We start from the raw sequence: 19,674 nt of genomic DNA on the forward strand, positions 1-19,674 counted from the left end.
TTCTGAACCAATGACCAAAATAAAGCCCCAAAGAGTATCACCCACCGCTACTCTAAAAGACAAACACCCTAGCGCTACCCCCAGGACTAAGAACCAGTATTTTTGTTTAAATAATACATTCTTTGTATTGATGATGGAATTTTAGTTAGGCCCAAATTGTGACCTACCTTAAAGTTTCACCTTTCTCCACCCCTAACCTCAAGGTCCATCTGATCTGTCTACCTGAAAGAGGGGAAGAGACGTGGTTGTCTGCCTGCATTGGGTGGGAGTAGGTGATGGTATCTGCCTCAACAAAAAAAGATAGGTATGACCTGTGCTTGTACACATGTGAGCCAGTCTGCTACATTCATTGACAATAATATATTAAGAAATTGATTATTGCAAGCAGGAATACCCTGCATGAAAGTCAAACAGGATTGCCCGGATACACACTAACAATTGAAACTAAGATCCCAACACTGCAAAGAGACCCTGCTGAGCTAAGTCCCACTGAAGTTAACAGGATGTTTTGTGGGTACAGTAACTCCTCACTTAAAGTCGTCCCGGTTAACGTTGTTACGTTGCTGATCCATTAGGGAACATGCTTGTTTAAAGTTGTGCAATGCTCCCTTATAACATGGTTTGGCAGCCGCCTGCTTTGTCCACTGCTTGCAGGAAGAGCAGCCCATTGGAGTTAGCTGGTGGGGGCTTGGAACCAGGGTGGACCGGCAGCCCCCTATCAGCTCCCCGCTCTCCTACGTTCCCTGTGCGGCAGCCGCCAAGCAGGCTATCAACTGCCAGCAGTTCAGCTGTCCCGCCCCCCACTGCCATGTGCTGCTCCTGCCCTCTGCCTTGGAGCTGCTCTCCAGAGCCTGCTGCTTGCTGTGCGAGTGGGGGAGGGGAGGGAGGGACTAATGTCAGGGTGTTCCCCTCCCCCTTTTTCCTGCACCCACTTACCCCTTCTCCATATACAACGGGGTGGAGACACAGAGGAAGAGAGACAGAGAGAGCTTGGGCAGCAGCTGCTGTCTCAACTTCCTGATCAACTTAAAAAGGCAATGTACTTAAGAGTGGTGTCAGCGTACTTAAAGGGGCAATGCGCATCTCTCTCTCTCCCCCACACACAGGGTGTGTGTCTCTGTCTGCCATGCTGTCTCCCCTCCCTCCATCTGTGCACCCTTGTAGAGTGAAAGGCTACATTAACAACGTGTTAACTCTTGAGGGCTCAGCCAAAAGAAAAGGAGTACTTGTGGCACCTTAGAGACTAACCAATTTATTTGAGCATGAGCTTTCGTGAGCTACAGCTCACTTCATCAGAAGTGATCATCACTGATGATGGTCATCACTGATGAAGTGAGCTGTAGCTCACGAAAGCTCATGCTCAAATAAATTGGTTAGTCTCTGAGGTGCCACAAGTACTCCTTTTCTTTTTGCGAATACAGACTAACACGGCTGTTACTCTGAAACCAGCCAAAAGCTAGTTATCATTTAGTCTGGTGAAAAAGTTTTCCCTGGCACCTAACCCTCCACCCCCATTTACATTAATTCTTATGGGGAAATTGCATTCGGTTAACATCGTTTTGCTTAAAGTCGTATTTTTCAGGAACATAACTACAACGTTAAGCGAGGAGTTACTGTATAAATATCTGCTTTGGTGGATCCCTTTGCAGTTTTGCTGTACATGTTTATCATAAGCTTTAATAGACCTATCCTTCCTCAGTGCTGTTCACCCCTCCTCACACACTTCTGGGGAAGATTAACATTTGAAATGTTTCCTAAATAACTCACCCATTTCCCCAACCACCATCTTATCACACACAACTGATGGGCTCCTAACTCTTATTCTAAAGAAAATGAAAAGCAACAGCAATAAGTAATTTATTACTTCTTAATTAACTGAAGAGACTGCAGAAAGCTGGGATGGGAGGAGGAAAGTAGGTCATCGCTGGATCTTACTAAACTGCAGACCTTAAAGTCCTAAGCTGTTTTGTTTTTTACTGGAAGTTAATGGTTTGTCTGTTTTAGTGAAAACTCCTCACAAGTAGAATCTGGCTACTCAGCATTCCAGCAACAGGTATTTTGTTGATTTGTTTTAATAGTGTGCTAAAACAACCTAGACAAAAAATACACACCCCTAAATCTGATGCAAACATTAACTATGATTTTAATATAATCAAAACTATACACAATAAACACACAAATGTGCCAGTCAAATTAAGTTCTTTGCTACTATGAACACTGTCTATCCATTGTCAGGTAGATGTGAAGTTGTGTAAGTGCAGCAGAAAAAGCAAAGGGGGGGGGGGAGCAGTAGCCTACAAGTAACCTGAACTCCCATCTTCTGTTGTCAGCAACTGTATACTGTGATCAACAGGAAATGTTTATACAGTGAGACTTGTGTTAAATGATTAAATACAGTATATAAGAACATAAAGCAAGTTGTATGCACCAACCTATCTGTAAAATACATTCGCAAATCTCAGAAACATTGCATTTATGCTTCTAATGAAACAGTCCCAATCACTGGGGGGAAGGAGAGATCAAGAAACCCAGGTCACTCATGACCGTTAAATCCAGCAATACGAACTCATGAGTTAGAGAATAATCTGCTATAAATGGGGCAGATGACTGAAGGGAGCAAATCAGTAAGCTATGAGAAGTTACTTTCCCCAATACAAGGGTACAAGATACCAATTCTCACTCAATACAAAAACGGTAACCAAAATAGCAGTACTACTAATCTGAGATTAAGAAAGGTCATGCCACCCAACTGAAACTCTCTACCATGAAAAAAGATTTTAATCTGCTCCACTATGAAAAGTTGGTTTCAAATAAGGAATAAGCCAAGTAAGCAGTGCCAATCTTAATAACCTTATTTGGAGTGCGAGTCATATTTTTGCTGCACAGCAACATCAGTGCTACAAACTAGAGAAAGTTATTTACCATAAAGCCTGTGTAATCACAGTTTATTTGGATGATGCAGAGGGAAGAGAAATCACACACACTTTTTAGTCTGAAGGCTGGAAGAGCAGCAGCCACAATACCTTGATGCAACCAGGTCCAGTAAATCCATATAACTGTAGATCTCCTGGACTCTCCCCTCAACTTGCCCCCCACACTACCCTCATTCATGGTTAGTTTCAAAACGGCAGCACACGGGGTTTCAAGGCCTGTGAGTGCAGTTTCCTTTGGGCAATCTTAATATGGGGTTTAAGGTGTGTAAAGCCTTGCACAAACCTTTTGCACAAGGATGAATTACACACCAATGAGCCAAAGAACACAGTATAGCGTTCCACAGAATATTCAGATTCAAACCTCCAACCCACCTCCAATTTCCATGTTGTACCATTAAAAATGAATTACACTACATTTTGAGGCCCAGCAATACCATACTAAAATGTACAGAGAGGAGTTAGATTTAATGTAAAATTAAAAACTCAGAATAAGAGAAATATGGGCACTGGAAAGGATTTTCCAGGCAAAAATCTTAAAGTCAACATATATTAAGTGGGTGAAATCTACAAAAATAAGTACTTATTTGCTAGTGCAATCAGTTCACGTCACAGGTTCTTCCACAGAACAGATTCTTATTCTTTTCCTGAATAATAAGATCCCAACAAACAAAAGCAATCATCTGCTATGATATGGAACCTAAAAGCTTAAATTCACAAACCAGTCTAATTTCAACTTCATCATACTTTAATGAAACCAACATAATTCCAGAAACCTGACTGGTCAATTGCCAGGCACAATTAAAAACAGCACCAAACCAGAAGTGTAATCAAGAAACTTCAGGCCAGTCTTTTTATTGCCCACCTTAAAGTTGATATATCCAAATACACCCTTTCTTCTTCTTGTTGTAGAAACTCTTTTTGTTTTCATTTTAAGAGAATAACCAACATATTCCTTTTTGGGCTCATGTACATTTCAATGAATAATAAAAGTGCTTCAGATCCTCTAAGAATTTTAACACCTCCTACAACACAAATTAAGAGCTTCCAGGCAGTCACTGAATCTCAAGACATGGATTACCTCAATGACAGTGCTCAAAAGTCAAGAGATAAAATCCCTACCAGCCTTAGGAGAATTTACACAACACATTCTGAGCTAATGCTCTAGCATGTATTTTTCTGAAGAGAGAAAGCATACTGAGACTAATTACTTTGCCACTTCAGGCTCTGGTCCTGCAAACACATTTATAATTGTATTTCACTCAGTGAAACTACCCATGTACATAAAGTTATTCACCTGAGTAAAAGTATGAAGGATCAAGGCCATAATTTGTACATATTCTTTTTATAATACAAAACTGAATACATGTGCATTTTAAAATAAATGTAGGCCGAATTCAAACTGTGTTTTTTAATAAAATTAGTTAAAAGACTAACTGTGTCTTTAATGCAGGCATTTATCAGTGTCCTATGAATGGTGAAATTCCACTTGCTTTAATTATGACAACAAAAAAACTGGAACTTGCTCACTGAGGTACACTTAAACAATGATTTGCGTATAACACATAAACATGAGGCAAATCTAATGTTAGTTCACTTGGCTACAGTCTTCAACTAAGAGAATCTTGGGCCCCAAATCATGCAAAGACTTACGCATGTTCTCAATTTTATGAGCTGTGAGGCAATGGGACTACTCCATTCACCGTGGGTGAAAGCCTGGTTTCATCAAAAAGTCAACTGGAGCTTTGCCATTGACTTCAGAGGGACCAGAATTCACCCCACACATGTAAGTCCTTGCAGGATCGGAACCCTGGCTGTTATCCCAGCTATCATTCTGAAGGTTGTGCAGTTTAAAGCATTTTGATAAACTAACTTTTGCCAATTTACAAACAAAATTTCTCCTCTTTGCTTTTTAATCATAGCCATGTCCAGTGCTAGAATATTTTTTCCTCTGGAAAAATATTTAAAATATTTCTGTGAATAATATATTGCGCTAAACAAAAATTAAAGCATTATATTTTCATGACACGATGTAAAAAAATATTGGGGGGGGGAAGTATAGCTGAGTTGCAGCATTTTTGAGATTACTGGAAGGAATGCAGTAGATTTCCCCCTCCCCCGTGAGAATGAAAGCAATGTAAGGTTTTATTTCTGAAGCTTCAGAACCACAGAGAAAGAATTGTATCATCTGAGACCATGATATATTGCTTGATATGTTAAGAAAAAATGAAAACCTAGATGAGTATAAATAATATTCTAAGAAAGCATTTTGCTGCAGACTAAATTACTCTGGTTACCTTGACATTTTAACTAAGGCCTCCAAAGAAACAAAAGTCCACCCTCAGCAAATATTCAACTTACAAATTTATTACTAGGAGAACAAAACAGCTGACATAAAATACACCAACGCTGGGGAAAAGGGCATTTAAAAACGAATAAGTAGTCAAGTTTTATGGAAAAAAGTGCAACACCTTATAAATATTAGCTAAATAAAAACAGATTTATCATACACAACCACCATAAAAAGAAAAGGAGTACTTGTGGCACCTTAGAGACTAACAAATTTATTTGAGCATAAGCTTTCGTGAGATACTTCATTGGATGCACGAAAGCTTATGCTCAAATAAACTTGTTAGTCTCTACGGTGCCACAAGTACTCCTTTTCTTTTTGCAAATACAGACTAACACAGCTGCTACTCTGAAACTAGTCATCACCAGATATCACTCCAAGCCTTTTTGGTTTTAAAAATATATGTATAATTGGAGAGATTCTAAAAGCTACAGAAAGGAAAACTACTTTTGCTTGACAGCAGTTTCACTGAGTTGCACAGAGCTCTCTGAAGGCTTAAGTGTAGAGGAGTGTGTGTACATGAACATGGCTAATCCTTTAAATGAGAGTCAATCTCCGATTTGTAGTTTCTAATTAAAAAGCACTAACACACTCTTGCCTTTATTCCTTTCATATGTGAAACAATTTCTCTAACAGCAACACCCCACTGACAGCTACCACCTTTTCCCTGGCATTCCCGACTTGGAAGTCTACTTCGTTTATACAGCCCTCGGGGAGCGTGTATAAACAAAAAAGAAACACAACAAAGTCACCAGGGCACGGAGTGAACATGGCACACTGTTGCTAACCGGCTGATGATAAACAAACAAACTTTCCCCAGCGAGCAAGCCTTGGGGCGGTGGATTTGCCGCTCAGGGATCTTCAGAGGCAGACCCTAGCAGTTTTCTATCTAGGAATGGAGGATGCATGGGAAGCAGTGAATCCTTCCCCCACCCCTGGCAAGGAAGGGCCCTGCTTCAGGCAGGGGGGCGGCTGGGGAGGAGGCAGAAGGGTAGCTGGCTCCGCATTGCCCAGACTTTGCTGCATGCTGCCGGGAATGGGGGAGGACCGGGACAGCGGAGCTGCGAGAAGGCTGGGAAGCTTCCCCAGCCCGGAGGCAGGGCGTGCGGGGAAGAGGTGGTTGCAGCAGCACGGAGGCAGTCGCTTCCCACGCCCGGCAGGCAGGACCGACCCCGGCCCGCCTGTACGTGCGGGACCCGCCCGTGAGAGCCGCGCTAGGAGCGGTGACGGTGAGATGATGCCCCCCCCCCGCCCCGGGCCGGCGAGGCAGCTGGAGCCGGAGCCCTTTCTCCAGGCCCCTCCCGCCGCCGGGGTGGCTCAGAGGACGAGCTCGAACCTTGCAACTGGCCGGTGCTCCCCCTGGCAGTGCCCTAGCGCTGGTGCTGCCCGTGCAAAGCCCGCCCCCGCGCTCGGGCTGGGCGGCGCTCCGAGCCCCTACCCCCTTCGCCGTAGAAGAACGAGCGGGCGGCAGGGCGCTAGGACCGGGCAAAACCCACCCACCAAGGCAGTGAGCAGCCTGGGATCCTGCTCGTTATTCCGAGCCACTCCGGGGAGATGCACCGGGACCTCCGCCGCCCCAGAGACGCGCGCACACACACACCCCCCCCCGCACAGCCGGCATCCTCCGCCCAGCCCGGCCAAGGGCTCGGGCGCCGCACGGGCGAGCTGGGACCCAGGAACGCCCCGGGCGGCAGCGACAACCTGGGCTCCCGCCTCCCTCCCTCCCTCCCTCCCGGTGTGCAGACACCCCCAGCCACGCTACTTACATCATCAAAGAGGGATCCAACGTTGGCTGTTACTAACAACATTCCGGTACCTGCCGCAGCCCCCTTCACCGCCATGACACCGCCGGGGGGGGAGAGTTTACAAATTCACAGCCGCCCCCGAACCCGGGGCGAAGCGGGCTCTCCGTGGGAACGCCGGCGGGGGGGAGGCGGCGGGGTGCGACCGGCGGAGCCCTGGCCCCGTGGAAGTTTCCAAGTCAGTTTCAAAGCCCCCCGGGGGGAGCTGCTGCCCCTCTGCCGCCCCTGCCTCGCTCACTCGCTCGGCGGTGCGCCAGGGGAGGAGCAGGAAGGTAAGCGAGGGATTCTCAGTCCTCCCGCCTGGGGGAGGCACGGAGACATCAGTGCCAAGCAGCCCCTGGGCTCATTGCTGCCGGATCACCCTCTCCCCGGCTCCCGGGCTGGAGGCGAAGACTTTGTTCTTAGATTTCCCCCTTCGCAGCCATTAGGCTCCCGCCAGGAAAGTTCCTGCTGGTGGAGGCGGCGGCGGCTGAATCCCTGTGCATGGCCAGGCTCTGCGCAAGGGGCTCCAGCGGTCTCCCCGCACGCGCCCGGGCAGCGGCACTGCGCGAAGCCCCCGGCACAGCCAGAGCTGCCCTTGCCGCTGCTGCTACTCCCAGCCTTTGGCTGCAATAACAGAGGCAGCGGGGACTAGGGCTCTGCGCTCTCTGACGTCACAGGCCTGATACGACGGGGCTGCTCTTAAAAGGGCAACGTCAGCGAGCTCCCTGCTGCTGTCCAAGGGGCGGGGGGAGAGCGATTGGCAGGCCTGTCCCCACCAGCAGCCCCCTCTGTGCCTGTCTGCGGGTGATCTGTGGTTTATCACTGGCTGAGGCCCCTCCTGGCTCCCTGTCACTGGCATTCAGGTCCATGCACAGATCCCTTTACCCCTACTCTAGCTCAGTAGATAAAGCACTAGACTGGGACTCAGTAGACCTGGTTTCCATTACTGGCTTGGCCACTGCCTGCTAGGTGACTTTGGGCAAGTCACGTTGGTTCACTGTGTATTAGCTTCCCCATCTGCAAAATGGGGGTGATCATACTGATCTCCTTTGTATAGTACATGATAAGTGCTATATAAGCATTTTGTTCTATTATTATTACATGTAATACTGCTTCTCTGAATTATATACATTATGGCCCTATTCTATACACCCTCTTTGGACATTTGTTACACTTAGCATGTGGGGACCTCTTTGCTTCCTGCTCCTCAAGGAACTGAAATTGAATGTTCTGGATGCACTGAGCTGGTGGCAGTTGGTCTCAGAATGAAGCAGGCCAGGACGCTTTGAGAGATGGGGGAATTAAGGTGTGGTCTCAGGTGCAGTTAGGCTCTCAAGGTTCCAGCCCGTGGTGATATACACTCAAAGTCTCATGAACAACAAAGGATTGCCCTAGTGGGGCTGCCCGATATAAGCAGTCCAGTTAACCTCTGTATGTTTGTTTTAATGTTTATCCAAATAAAAGACAAAAACCCAACACACAATAGTTCCCAATCCTATACTATGAAAGCAGAGCTCCTCCTGCCTAGCACCAGGGACACTCCCTGAAGGAAGCAATCACACACTGGCCTGCAGTCCCCCAGAGTTCAGTTCTTTCAGTCCTGCCACCCCATTTGCAGGTATTCGCAAGTATTCAACTATCAAGGGGGCTAGCACGGCCCCCTTGCCAACAACAGGCTGCTGCTTAGCTGTTCTCTCCCAGCTCATGCCTTCTCTTCACAGGCTGCCTCTGACCTACTGCTCCTGCTCAATGCATCCTCTGGCTCCCTCCTGAGCCAGGTTCCCTCCCTTCCCAGTGCTGGATGAAGTATGGAGTCCTGCACTGGCAGGATGTTGTGCTGGAAGTTAACACTGCCCTCTAGGAGCTCACAGATTCATCACAACACCTTGAGAGAAGCAGGATTACAAGTAAGTAATGATTCCAGCAGGGGCCAAAATCACCTTATCCGATGAATTTGGCTGTCTTCCCCACTTGCAGTTGGGAAGAGCAGCCAACCACACCTAGCAGCTCAGTGCGGTGCTGCTCCCTTTTCCCCTCCAATGAGCAATGAGATGGCCCTCTGCTCCTCCTTCCTCTCTAAAATACCTGGCCTGGGAAGGGGCAGAGCGGGGTGAAGAACCCCCGAAGCCCCTTCCCAGGCTTGAGGAGAGGAGCGAAGAACCCCAGGAGCTGCAGGGGAGGCAGAACAAATGTGGGGCCACAACTGATGTGTGAGGACTGAGGGGACAGGATTGATTTGGGGTTTGTGACAGAATTAATTGCTGGGCAGAAGGATGGGCAGATGGGGTAATGAGACCCTCACCCACACTTTTTCAGACCACTTTAAGCACAGAGAAAAGCACTGTACAAAGAAGAAAACACAAAGTTTGTATTTCAATTCATATATACAGAAGGAAATCTATGTCTTCTGTTAGCACAAATTCAAGTGCTGGACCAGATGCTTAGAGTGTGTCTGGAAGGCTTGACAGTACAAGACATCATAAAAGCTAGTGAGAATTAACTGATTTAATGAAGTGTCTATGAGAATATCCTCCTTGTTTGGGAAAGAAAGACCCTCCATTGGGATAGTGGTTTACATGTTAGATGGAGGTCAAGTCCTACACAATCTGACAAATGAAATGTAAGTTCCAGTGTGAAAACTGGTTCTCCATTACCCTAAGGGAATTGTAGTGAGAGGATAAGAAAGAGGAATCAGAGTTATTTCAGATGTCCTGTAAAGCTATTCTGGGAAGAAGTGTCAATATCAGTGTGATAATAGCAACTATAATTTGTAAAGAGAGTGTTACAATAGGTAACTTACCAATAAGGGATGTTAAACATACTATCATATTCTACATATATGATAATTTCTAAGAATGTAAAAAATTCTACTTTCTGAAAGTGCTTGATAAGGGAGGACTGTATCAAACCTGAATATTGCAGTGTCTTAGCTTTCTCTCTATTATGCTTGAACACTGAACATGGTGTCAGAAGTGAGTTGGCGCCTACAGGCACAGGAAATCAGAAACAAAAAAAAACAACTAAACAAAACCACACAAATGAAACAATAATCATAGCAGCATACCGGATTCCTGACCCTGAGTAGATGGACGTAAAGGAGATGTGTTTAGCAATTGGACATTCTTTAGACCACTACAGAAAACTACAGAATAGCAACACAGAAACAAAAAAAAGAACAGCCAGCAGCCACACTATACATTCATTGTAATGGACAAAGGCTGACATATGCTCCAATAGCATCTAGATATATCAGCAGCAGATCAGGAGGACCTGTGTAAAATCCTAGCGGTGCCCCCAAAATTTTCAACCCACAAAAAATGTTGTATATGAAAAGTATCTTCAACAATTGTGATCAAGAATCTGGAGAAACAATAGATCAGAATATTGCCAGGCTGGACAATGGTTGACTCATCTGATTATCAAAGATTAAAAGATGAACGAATTTGGCATAGATTAGTAATAGGGATGAAAGATACAGACACTTGAATGCAAATGCCTAGAAAGCCCCCAATAACTCTACCAAGAGCTATAGATGTGTGCAAAGCTAGTGAACAAGTTCATATCCAAATGCAGAGAATAAGTGGAGCAGACACACAGATAATTCACCAAGCAGCTCAGGGAAAGTAGTAAAAACACAAAGAAAAATATACCAACATTCATGCAAAAGTAAATGTACAAATACAAAGTAGAAGCGACAAACAAAAACACAAAGAAAGACCAGGGAGTGGGGGAGGCAAGGTAACTGTAGAGAAAAACATGAGTATGGAAAAATGCCCTACATAAGGGGGTTATATACCATAATTGTGCCAAGAAAAATCATTATGCCAAAGCTTGCTGATGAGAAAAGCAAAGAAAGAAAAATTGCACCATATTAAGGAATCAGTAACACAGAGCACCAGATTTTGCACGTATGACATTAATGCAGTGCAAACCAGCAAAAATAATGACAGGTTTCAGAGTAACAGCCATGTTAGTCTGTATCTGCAAAAAGAACAGGAGTACCTGTGGCACCTTAGAAACTAACAAATTTATTAGAGCATAAGCTGTCATGGGCTACAGCTCACTTCATCGGCTGTAGCCCACGAAAGCTTAAGCTCTAATAAATTTATTAGTCTCTAAGGTGCCACAAGTCCTCCTGTTCTTTCAGCAAAAATAAATGGTTTATAATACTCAGACTAGCACCACATGCAAAGAGAAGACAGCAGCACACAAATCGGATACTAAATGCCAAATACACAGTGGGCCATTAGTGAATATGCTAAGCTACAAAAAAAGAAAAAAGCAAAACTGCAACCAAGAAAAGTCAAATTAAAACTATTCAATGGCAATGCCACTAAGACAGTGTAAATTACAAAAAGAATACCAAGGAAAAGTATAAAGGCTGAAATTTGAGGTAGAACATACAATACAGGAAACCCTGTTTTCAGCTAAAAATTAGTTCATGGAGTTACTGACACTCCTCCTGGGACAAATGTTTCACAAAATAGACACACAAGCAAAATAACCAACCTATCCAGAGCAGACAATGCAGCGTAGCATTCCCTGTAGCAGTACTGGATAAAGAAAGCTGGTACCTCGCGGCATATTGGACACCAGCAGGTCAATACAGATAGATGATAATGCCTCTTGGGATCCAATCTCCAGCAGGAAAATAATCAACATTATTAGCCATACATACCAACAGGACTCTAAGGGATCAGTATCACAGCTGATGATATTCTAGCACACCAACGTGGGGACAGCATGGCAGAAGCTGTGATAATCATGACCAGAACCTCACTTGTCTACGAGAAAGTGCCAGGGAAGTATCTGAAATTGAATAAATACAATATGAAATTGCATGAAATTCACTGTAGTATCCTTCTTGGGACATTTGCTGACCTCCCAAAGGCTATAACAAAAGGAAAGAGCAATACAGTAGATGCCAACATCTAAAGATGTTAAATCAGTTCAGACACTTAAGGCTAGTCTACATTAGGAACACTAAAGCGATGCCATGGCAGCGCTTTAACATGGCTCGTGTAGTCGTGGTAGAGCTCTCCCAGCACTCTAAAAAAAACCATCTCCAGCACTGGTGCCCTGTCTATACTGGTGCTTTACAGCACTGAGGGCTCAGGGCGGTGTTTTTTGCCAGTGTAGACAAGCCCTTAGGATTTGTGAACTTTCTGAAAAATTTTTTTCCAAGCCTCTCAGTTGTGTGTGAACCCTTGAGGCAACTACTGGACAAAGATGCAGCGCACACATTGTTATCTCAACATGATCCTGCCATCAGAGTTTCAAGTCAGCAGGACTTGATGAAATTCTCCCTAGGGTATTTAAGGAACTAGCCAAAGCAATCTCTCAACATTCGTGATTATCTTCAAAAATTCATGGAGGACAGCTAAGGTCCCAGACCACTTGAGAAGGGCAAATATAGTTCCTATCTTGACCGCTCAGCCGAACTTTCATACCCAGAAAGATATTGAAACAGATTTATTGTTTAATCTGATCAAACCTAGAGGATAATAAGGTGATACACAACATAAATTTGTCAAGAACAAATCCTGCCAAACCAACCTAGTTTCCTTCTTTGACAGTGTAGCCAGCCTAGTGTATAGAGGGGAAGCAGAAGAAGTTATATATCTGGACTTCAGTAAGGCTTTTGACAGTCCCACATGACATTCTCATAGGCAATATGGTCTAGGCTAGGTGAAGTTACTGTAAGGTGGATGCATAACTGATTGGAAGATTATTCTTAAAGAATAGTTACCCATCATTCAGTGTGAAACTGGGAGGATGTACCAAGTGGGGTCCTGCAGGGTTCTGTCCTAGGTTTAGTACTATTCAATATTTTCATTTATGACTTAAATGATGGAGAGGAGATTATGCTTACAATATTTGCAGAGGACACTAAGATAGGAGGGGTTGTATTCATTTTGGAGGACAGGATTTCCAGAATGATCTTTATAAATTGGAAAACGGGTGTGAAATCAATGAGAAAGATGCATAGGAGAAAACCAGATGACAGGTGATAGAGGATGGCATCAGCAATCGGAAAGGGGCGGTGGAGCAATATAAGAAAAGAAAGATAAAGGTGGAAGGACTATGATATGATAAGCAAAAGTAGTTTGTATCTTGTTTCATAGATAAGCGAAAGTAATTTGTGTCTAATGCAATGAAAATGGGGAGCCTAGGAACCTCTAGGTCAGCATCCCTAAACTTTTGAGAGTTGAGTGCCCCACCTTACCCTGTCAGTGACTCCCCAGCCCCCCTGAGCAAGACAGGAGTTAGGGGACCAAGACTAGGGCCGCAACTGGGGGTGGGTCTGGGCCGGGGCCGCAGCCAGGAGCTGCAGCAGGGGTGGGAGCGGAGCCACAGCTGGGTTGCGGTGGGGACCAGCAGCTGGCCCGCAGTGAGGTTCGACTTCACTCCCGGCCTTGCCACCAGCCTTGGCCCTGGACCAGAAATGGAGCCATGGCCAGCGGCTGAGGTTGGGGATGGGGCCAGGCATGCAGGGGCTGGGAGCCAGACCAGAGAAGAGCTGGGGGTGGGAAGGGGCTGGGTGGCACTCCCTCCCCACCCCTGTGGGGCCTGGCCTGGGCCCTACCATGGGCCCCGGAGGGTCCTCCATGCTCCCTAGGAGGGTGCACCCCACACTTTAGGGACCTCTGTTCTAGATGCGATTGCAATTCAAATGATAATAATTAATCATTAAAGAGGCTCTCAAAGGAGATTGTAAAGAGGTGGGCCTCCCTAAGCACCTCCTTTTGGCCAGATATGGCACTGCAGGTGAGCCCCACCTCACTGGGTATCAACCATTCTGCTTGCACAGATCAAAGCAATAAGAAGCCAAACCAAACTAGTGAAAAGAAGTATCGCCTTTACTGAAGCCCCAGAGAAAGAGTACATGTAAAAACAAATCAAACGCCCTTACCTCAGGACCCAAGTTCAGATCTCCCAATTATATATCCAAAACACAGTCACTATGCCTGGTCAGACTAACCTCCTGGGAGCTGGAGAGAGATCACCTCCTTGTGCAGGCTACTCAGCTTTTAGGCTCTTTCCCCCCACTCAGCTTCCTCTTTCTGTTAAAAGAAGTCACTGGGGCAGAGCAGGGAGTGTCCTAAATTGCTCCCTGGCTGATCTGTGAACTCCAGGCTGACCCTTGAAGGGTCAGTATACTCTTTCCTAGGGGTTATATAGTCAGAATGATGTTAAGATGGTGATTATTTTGAATGATCTGAGGGGAGCAAGGTAGGCGTCAGGAAAAGCCAAAGAGAAGGAGAGTTAGATCAGTGATATGAAAAGCAGCCAAGTGGGGGAGGAGGCTAAAGACCAAAAAAGAGGCCCTGAGATTTAGCCAGGAAAGGGTCATCGGTGAGACTACTTCCAGTAACACAGGAGGGTGGAAACCAGACTAAAGGGAATCAAGGATGGAGTATATGAACACAGCTTTACATAACCTAACTTTTTTTAATACATGTATTAAATTGGGCAAATGCAGAAAGCTATGATTGGCAACAGAAATGGAGAGAAGAAGCTATTCAAAAAATGAAAGTTCCCTCCGAGTCCATGAAAGAGCTGATATTATCTTGTGATACCTTCCTTCTCCACTCCTGGCACAGGATCACTCATGATCCCAAAAAAGTCGACTCAGCTGATTGATTATGTTTCCTGCTTACTCATATAGGTAAAGAAGGGTTATTCTCAGTTTGAATAAATGGTTTAGCAGTCATATTCAGTCCATAGAAAGTCCACCAGTCATTTTTGTAACTTAATAACTAAATAAATATGGTCAATCTTTTACTCTGTTAACAAAACCAATCTTGCAGTTCCCACATAAGCAAAATTCCCAATGACTTTGATCAGAACTCTCACTGATTCCAATGGGGTTTCACCTGCATTAAGACTATAAGATTGTGACCACTTTTCTTTTGCCTAATGGGAGAAACAAGCAGGTGAAGAAAGTGTTCTAAGTCCTTGTGACATTCCCCAGGGTATAGTCTGGACTGTTGAACAGCAGTGTCCCCTGAACTCTTAGCCTGGGGTGCCTTTTACACTACTTTGCTGGTAAACAACCACCTCCCCAGGGTCTACTCACACACAGCCACTAGCATGTAAAAATCACTCCCAGCTGAATACTCTCCCCAGCCATCCAGAAATTATATACAGGGCAACAGCCATATAGTCTTAGCCCCAGTCCTCTCCCCCAGAAACATGTGTCTTGTACTGCTTAGTATTCTACTGGACAGTGCAAACTCATAAGAAGTCCCTCATTCCAACACTGGGGATGATATATGACCAGCCTTGTTATCCCAAATGGATTTTTCCACACACTTTAATCCAAACGCACACTGGTGAAGATAAAACGATAAAACAAGTTTATTAATTAGAGAAAGATACATTTTAAGTGATTACAAGTATAGAGGCATATAAGTCAGGATTGGTTACAAAAAGAAATAAAAAGATAAACATGCAAGCAAATTCCTAAACTTTACCAAGGCTAATAGAAAAACACAAGGACTTTTTCCTCACCAAAAGCCTACAGTAGTCTGCTGGCTGGAAAACCTCCAGGCCAGGATCACTCCCCCGAGTTCAATGATGCTTCTTTTGTCTTTCAGGTGATCTTGCTGCTGTGAGTAGAGATGGAGGGGAGAGGTGAGGTGGAGGTCAGTGTCCCATTTTATATCCCACTCCCCTCTTTGAGGGTAACCCCTCCTCAGCCAGAGTGTAGACTAACAGTATCCTGTGTATGGGAGGTTTGAAGTGTTTTTGGGACAAAATGTAAATTCTTTGTTTATACCTCCCCCCTGCCAGTGAATAGTCAATTAAATAGGTAATGACCGTTTAGCACTTTGCTGATGTGCCAGCATGTCCTTGTCTTTGAGAAAATGATTTGTGGGCATTACCCAGAGCTACAACATATTTCAGTAACAATCCTATAGCAAAATTTCATAATTTTTACATGCAGTGATGTTACACCCATTTCAACAAGATATCATTTGAAAACTCATAATCTGCTGAATATTGCTATCTCACAAGGCATTCTTTGTACTAAATATATCAAACATATAAAAGTGGTGAACATGAGGTATAGGGTGTCACACTCCTATTCACAGGCATCAATATCTTGCAAGCTCTGAGTTCATTATTTCCCCGTCTGTCTCTTCTTTTCCTCCTCTGGAGCAAGCGAGGTGGACACGAGGATGTTTTGTCCTAAGTTTTCTTTTTTTAAACAAATTAGGTCCCTTTCAGCAAAGCTCCTCCTGCTACTGGCTTCTGAATCCCTGTTCACTGCAGATTGCTCCCAGGGAAAAAAGATGAGGTGGCTTGGATTGTTTTTTCTAGACACCCAGCATGTTAGTCACTTGAGCAACTGACAATAAGCAGGTTTCAGAGTAGCAGCCATGTCAGTCTGTATCCACAAAAAGAACAGGAGTACTTGTGACACCTTAGAGACAAACACATTTATTTGAGCATAAGCTTTTGTGGGCTACAGCTCACTTCATCATGAAGTGAGTTGTAGCTCACGAAAGCTTATACTCAGATAAATGTGTTAGTCTCTAAGGAGCCACAAGTCCTCTTGTTCTTTTGACAATAAGCAAGCTCCACTGGTTCACAGATCTTCTGTACCTGTGCTGGTCCTAGCATTTGGCTGCCACAGTGCTCTTCACTCTCATAACATCATAGATCTGACAGAGTTAGGATGCTCTGAAGGGGTAGTTCATTCCCCCTACCAATTTTTAAATTAAGAAACAATCCCTAATAGTTCTATAGGGTCTTTTTGTTCTGTTTAAAGAGTAGCTCTCATTTTCTGATTTTTAGATCTATATTTCAAAATTCATCACCTGCCTTTGGTTCCAAGTGAGAAGAGGTGCTGCCGATGGATAGAGGGGACAGCATTCATCATATCAACATGAAGGAGCTGAGAACCAGAGTCCCAGCTGCTCTGCTAGAAACTCTTCCTGCGGGAGGGGGACAAAGGAACCAGCTCTAGATATGCAACAGGAAACCCATAAACTACCTGCTCCTGAGGGTGGGATATAAAATATAACACCATGATCATGGAAGTACATTACTTACAAACACAAAAATACAGTACTAGTGGAAAATACATTAACCAAATATCACTGTTTCATACTGCAGATGATCAAAAGATTACATGAATTTTAATCCTTTGCAAAATACAGTATAATCTCTCCCCTTTCACCTATTAATATATCTATAAAAGAGCTAGTAACATGGTTACAGGGCAAGCAGCACTTTAGGCCCCTTTCAGCCCTTCTCAAGCATATCCTTCAGGTGACAGGCCTGGCTTCCTGCACCTTTCTCAAAGGGTCAAACCACGTGATCCATCCACTCTTGGATTGCATCTCTGGGGGGGCAACCCCGTTTCTCAACCATGTTAACCCAACAGGCCCAGCTGTTTTCCCTCATTGTTGTCCTTTAATAATGTTAGATGGAATCCTGTGGCTGAGAGTGAATGGGTTGTAAAAGGAGGTGAAGAGCTTGTACATTTCAGCAACTGTGGGGTTTGCAAAGTAAAAGAGATTTGTGTTAACAGGGCAAATTGAAGCATTGCTAAAAGAGGACAGAGTTAAGTTTGGATGGACAACCTTAACTGCATTTCCTGGTTTTCAGAAGTCTGAGTTTTTACTCAATTCAACATTCTGCAAGGGGACAATATACCACCAAGCAATCTTAACTCTACATTAACATAGTTTTTTGCCTTTGAATTCATCCAAAGATATATAGCAAGTAGAGGAAAGGGATAAAACAAAGGTCTATACTTGTATTTCCCCTTACCTAAACCTTAATATTTCCTTGCAAGCTTTGGTAAATTCCATTCATCCCAGTTACCTCCATCTATGTTTGGGAGAGAGAGAGAGAGAGAAGGGTCTGCTCATTGCAGTTTTTCCCTTTCTCTGTGTCTTTGTCAGCATCTCCTTCCTGGGCAGCTGCTGACAACCCACTCAACACTTCCCCCTCTTTCTCCCTACTCTAACATCTCTAAGGTGCAATATGTTTTGAATCTAGGCTTAGATCTGGAAAGAGTAAACCTTGTCAGCTGGGTTGGAGCCAGGTAAGACCGTTTTCCAATCAATAGTTTCCCCATTGTTTCTTCAATGACTCTTGATATTCTGTGGACTGTACCTTATATTTGCCATCGTTTTATTTCCTGTTTGTTCTCCTCTTCTTCCCCTCCTCCAGCAGCCTACTTTGATTTAACTTGCAGTCAGATAGTATAATATCAACTAGGTAAACTGAGGTGCATGTGCTATTTGCAAAAAAATAATTATACACATAACTCCCTTATTTTCCACAGCTAGATATCATTATCAGACAACTTTAATAGATGACATTAAAATGGAAATGAAGGGCTTTGACCTAATAAGAAAACATCCTGCTTTATTAGTATCTACTCACCATTATAGTTTGTTAATATGTGACATTCGAGTATGTGCTTTTTTTAATGGATTTGATTATTATACTATTCTCAAACACACACACACACACACACACTTCATCATGAAGCATTTAAGGTTGCTATACACACAACATATCTGACACGAACTAACAAAGCAAGGAAATTAAAACATAAGCCATCCAACTGTACATACCTCCTAGCTGTACACCCAGAGGCACTCACCTTACCCTTACTTCAGCAACCACACACCATGGTCTTAATGCGGTAAAGGGGTATGTGCAGAATGTCAATATGGGCACGGGTTAGTCTGGGGTTTGGCTGGTGATAGAATTAGGGTTGGTTGGTGGTCATTGGCTAAAGCTGGGGTTAGCATTGGTGGCAGCTGTGTCCCCCACACTAAGGTTAGGGTGGAGTCCGTTTATCATCCCACCAAAATTCCCAAATCCCCAACATTTAAAAATGAATAGTCAGACCCTCCCCCCAAAAAAATCGTGAGATTGGCCACAGTATCATGAGGCTTTTTTAAGGATGTTTCAATGATTTTGAACTATTTCTGCCATCCCCAGGGTGTGTGTGTGAAAATTAGTGGTGCCAATTTATAGCAAGAAACAAGATTTGCCCTCCTACATCAGTTCATTTAGTGCCCTCCAGCCTTCACATCTGTCCCAGTCTCCAACCACATGTCAACTGTTGTGTGGCTGATTGGCAGCTCTGTACATACACACCCAAACTCCATGTCTCGCCTCTGCTCCTCCTGGAGCTGTGGAAGATCTTCAGCTTGTGAGGCAGGCAGGCAGGCAGCTCCGGGGATCTTCACTCCCCTTTCTCACTCTTGGTGTGGTAAGCACAGAGGGGGGCAAGGGAAGAGCAGATTACACAGAAGCTAACCTATTGTTCATAAACCACCCTGAGCTTTCTGCTCCCTCCTTCCCACTCCCCTTTGGTAAGAATGGGGTCAGCTGATCTCCCCTTCCCCCTCCCCGCCCCAGTCCCTCTCCTTCCCCAAAACTGCTCTGGCTTCTGCCTCCTGCATGCGGCTGTCATTGACTCTTCTTTACTAGGGGACAGGGAATGCAGCCAATCAGAGGGGGCTGTCAGAAAACAAACAAGTTACTGAAGGCTTGAGCTTCTTGTGTCATCACTAGGCTAGCTCCAGCAGGGGCCAGAATTGCATTACTTGTCATAAAAATCACAAGAGTTCCC

At 44.5% G+C, this 19,674-nt stretch overlaps 1 protein-coding gene and 1 long non-coding RNA gene across 4 annotated transcripts in view; one reads left to right on the top strand and one right to left on the bottom strand.

The window, feature by feature from the left end:
- Nucleotides 1–7,740, bottom strand: part of INPP5A (inositol polyphosphate-5-phosphatase A) — a 430,024-nt gene extending 422,284 nt beyond the window's left edge. The window contains exon 1 of one of the 3 annotated variants that reach the window (XM_073353963.1): nt 7,047–7,735. In XM_073353963.1, the coding sequence (XP_073210064.1) occupies nt 7,047–7,121 (75 nt within the window). In that variant the 5' untranslated portion in view covers nt 7,122–7,735. Of the gene's footprint in view, nt 1–7,046 lie in introns of all 3 variants that reach the window. The other 2 variants (XM_073353964.1, XM_073353966.1) reach the window with 2 other exon arrangements.
- A 1,063-nt stretch (nt 7,741–8,803) lies between these two features.
- On the top strand, nt 8,804–18,445 carry LOC140914924 (uncharacterized). Its single transcript, XR_012160033.1, has 3 exons — nt 8,804–8,971; nt 15,665–15,712; nt 16,869–18,445. It is a non-coding gene; the product is annotated as an uncharacterized lncRNA (long non-coding RNA).
- The last annotated feature ends 1,229 nt before the right edge of the window (nt 18,446–19,674 follow it).

Source organism: Lepidochelys kempii, chromosome 7 (assembly GCF_965140265.1).
Source record: "Lepidochelys kempii isolate rLepKem1 chromosome 7, rLepKem1.hap2, whole genome shotgun sequence".
In the NCBI taxonomy this organism is placed as follows: Eukaryota; Metazoa; Chordata; order Testudines; family Cheloniidae; genus Lepidochelys; species Lepidochelys kempii.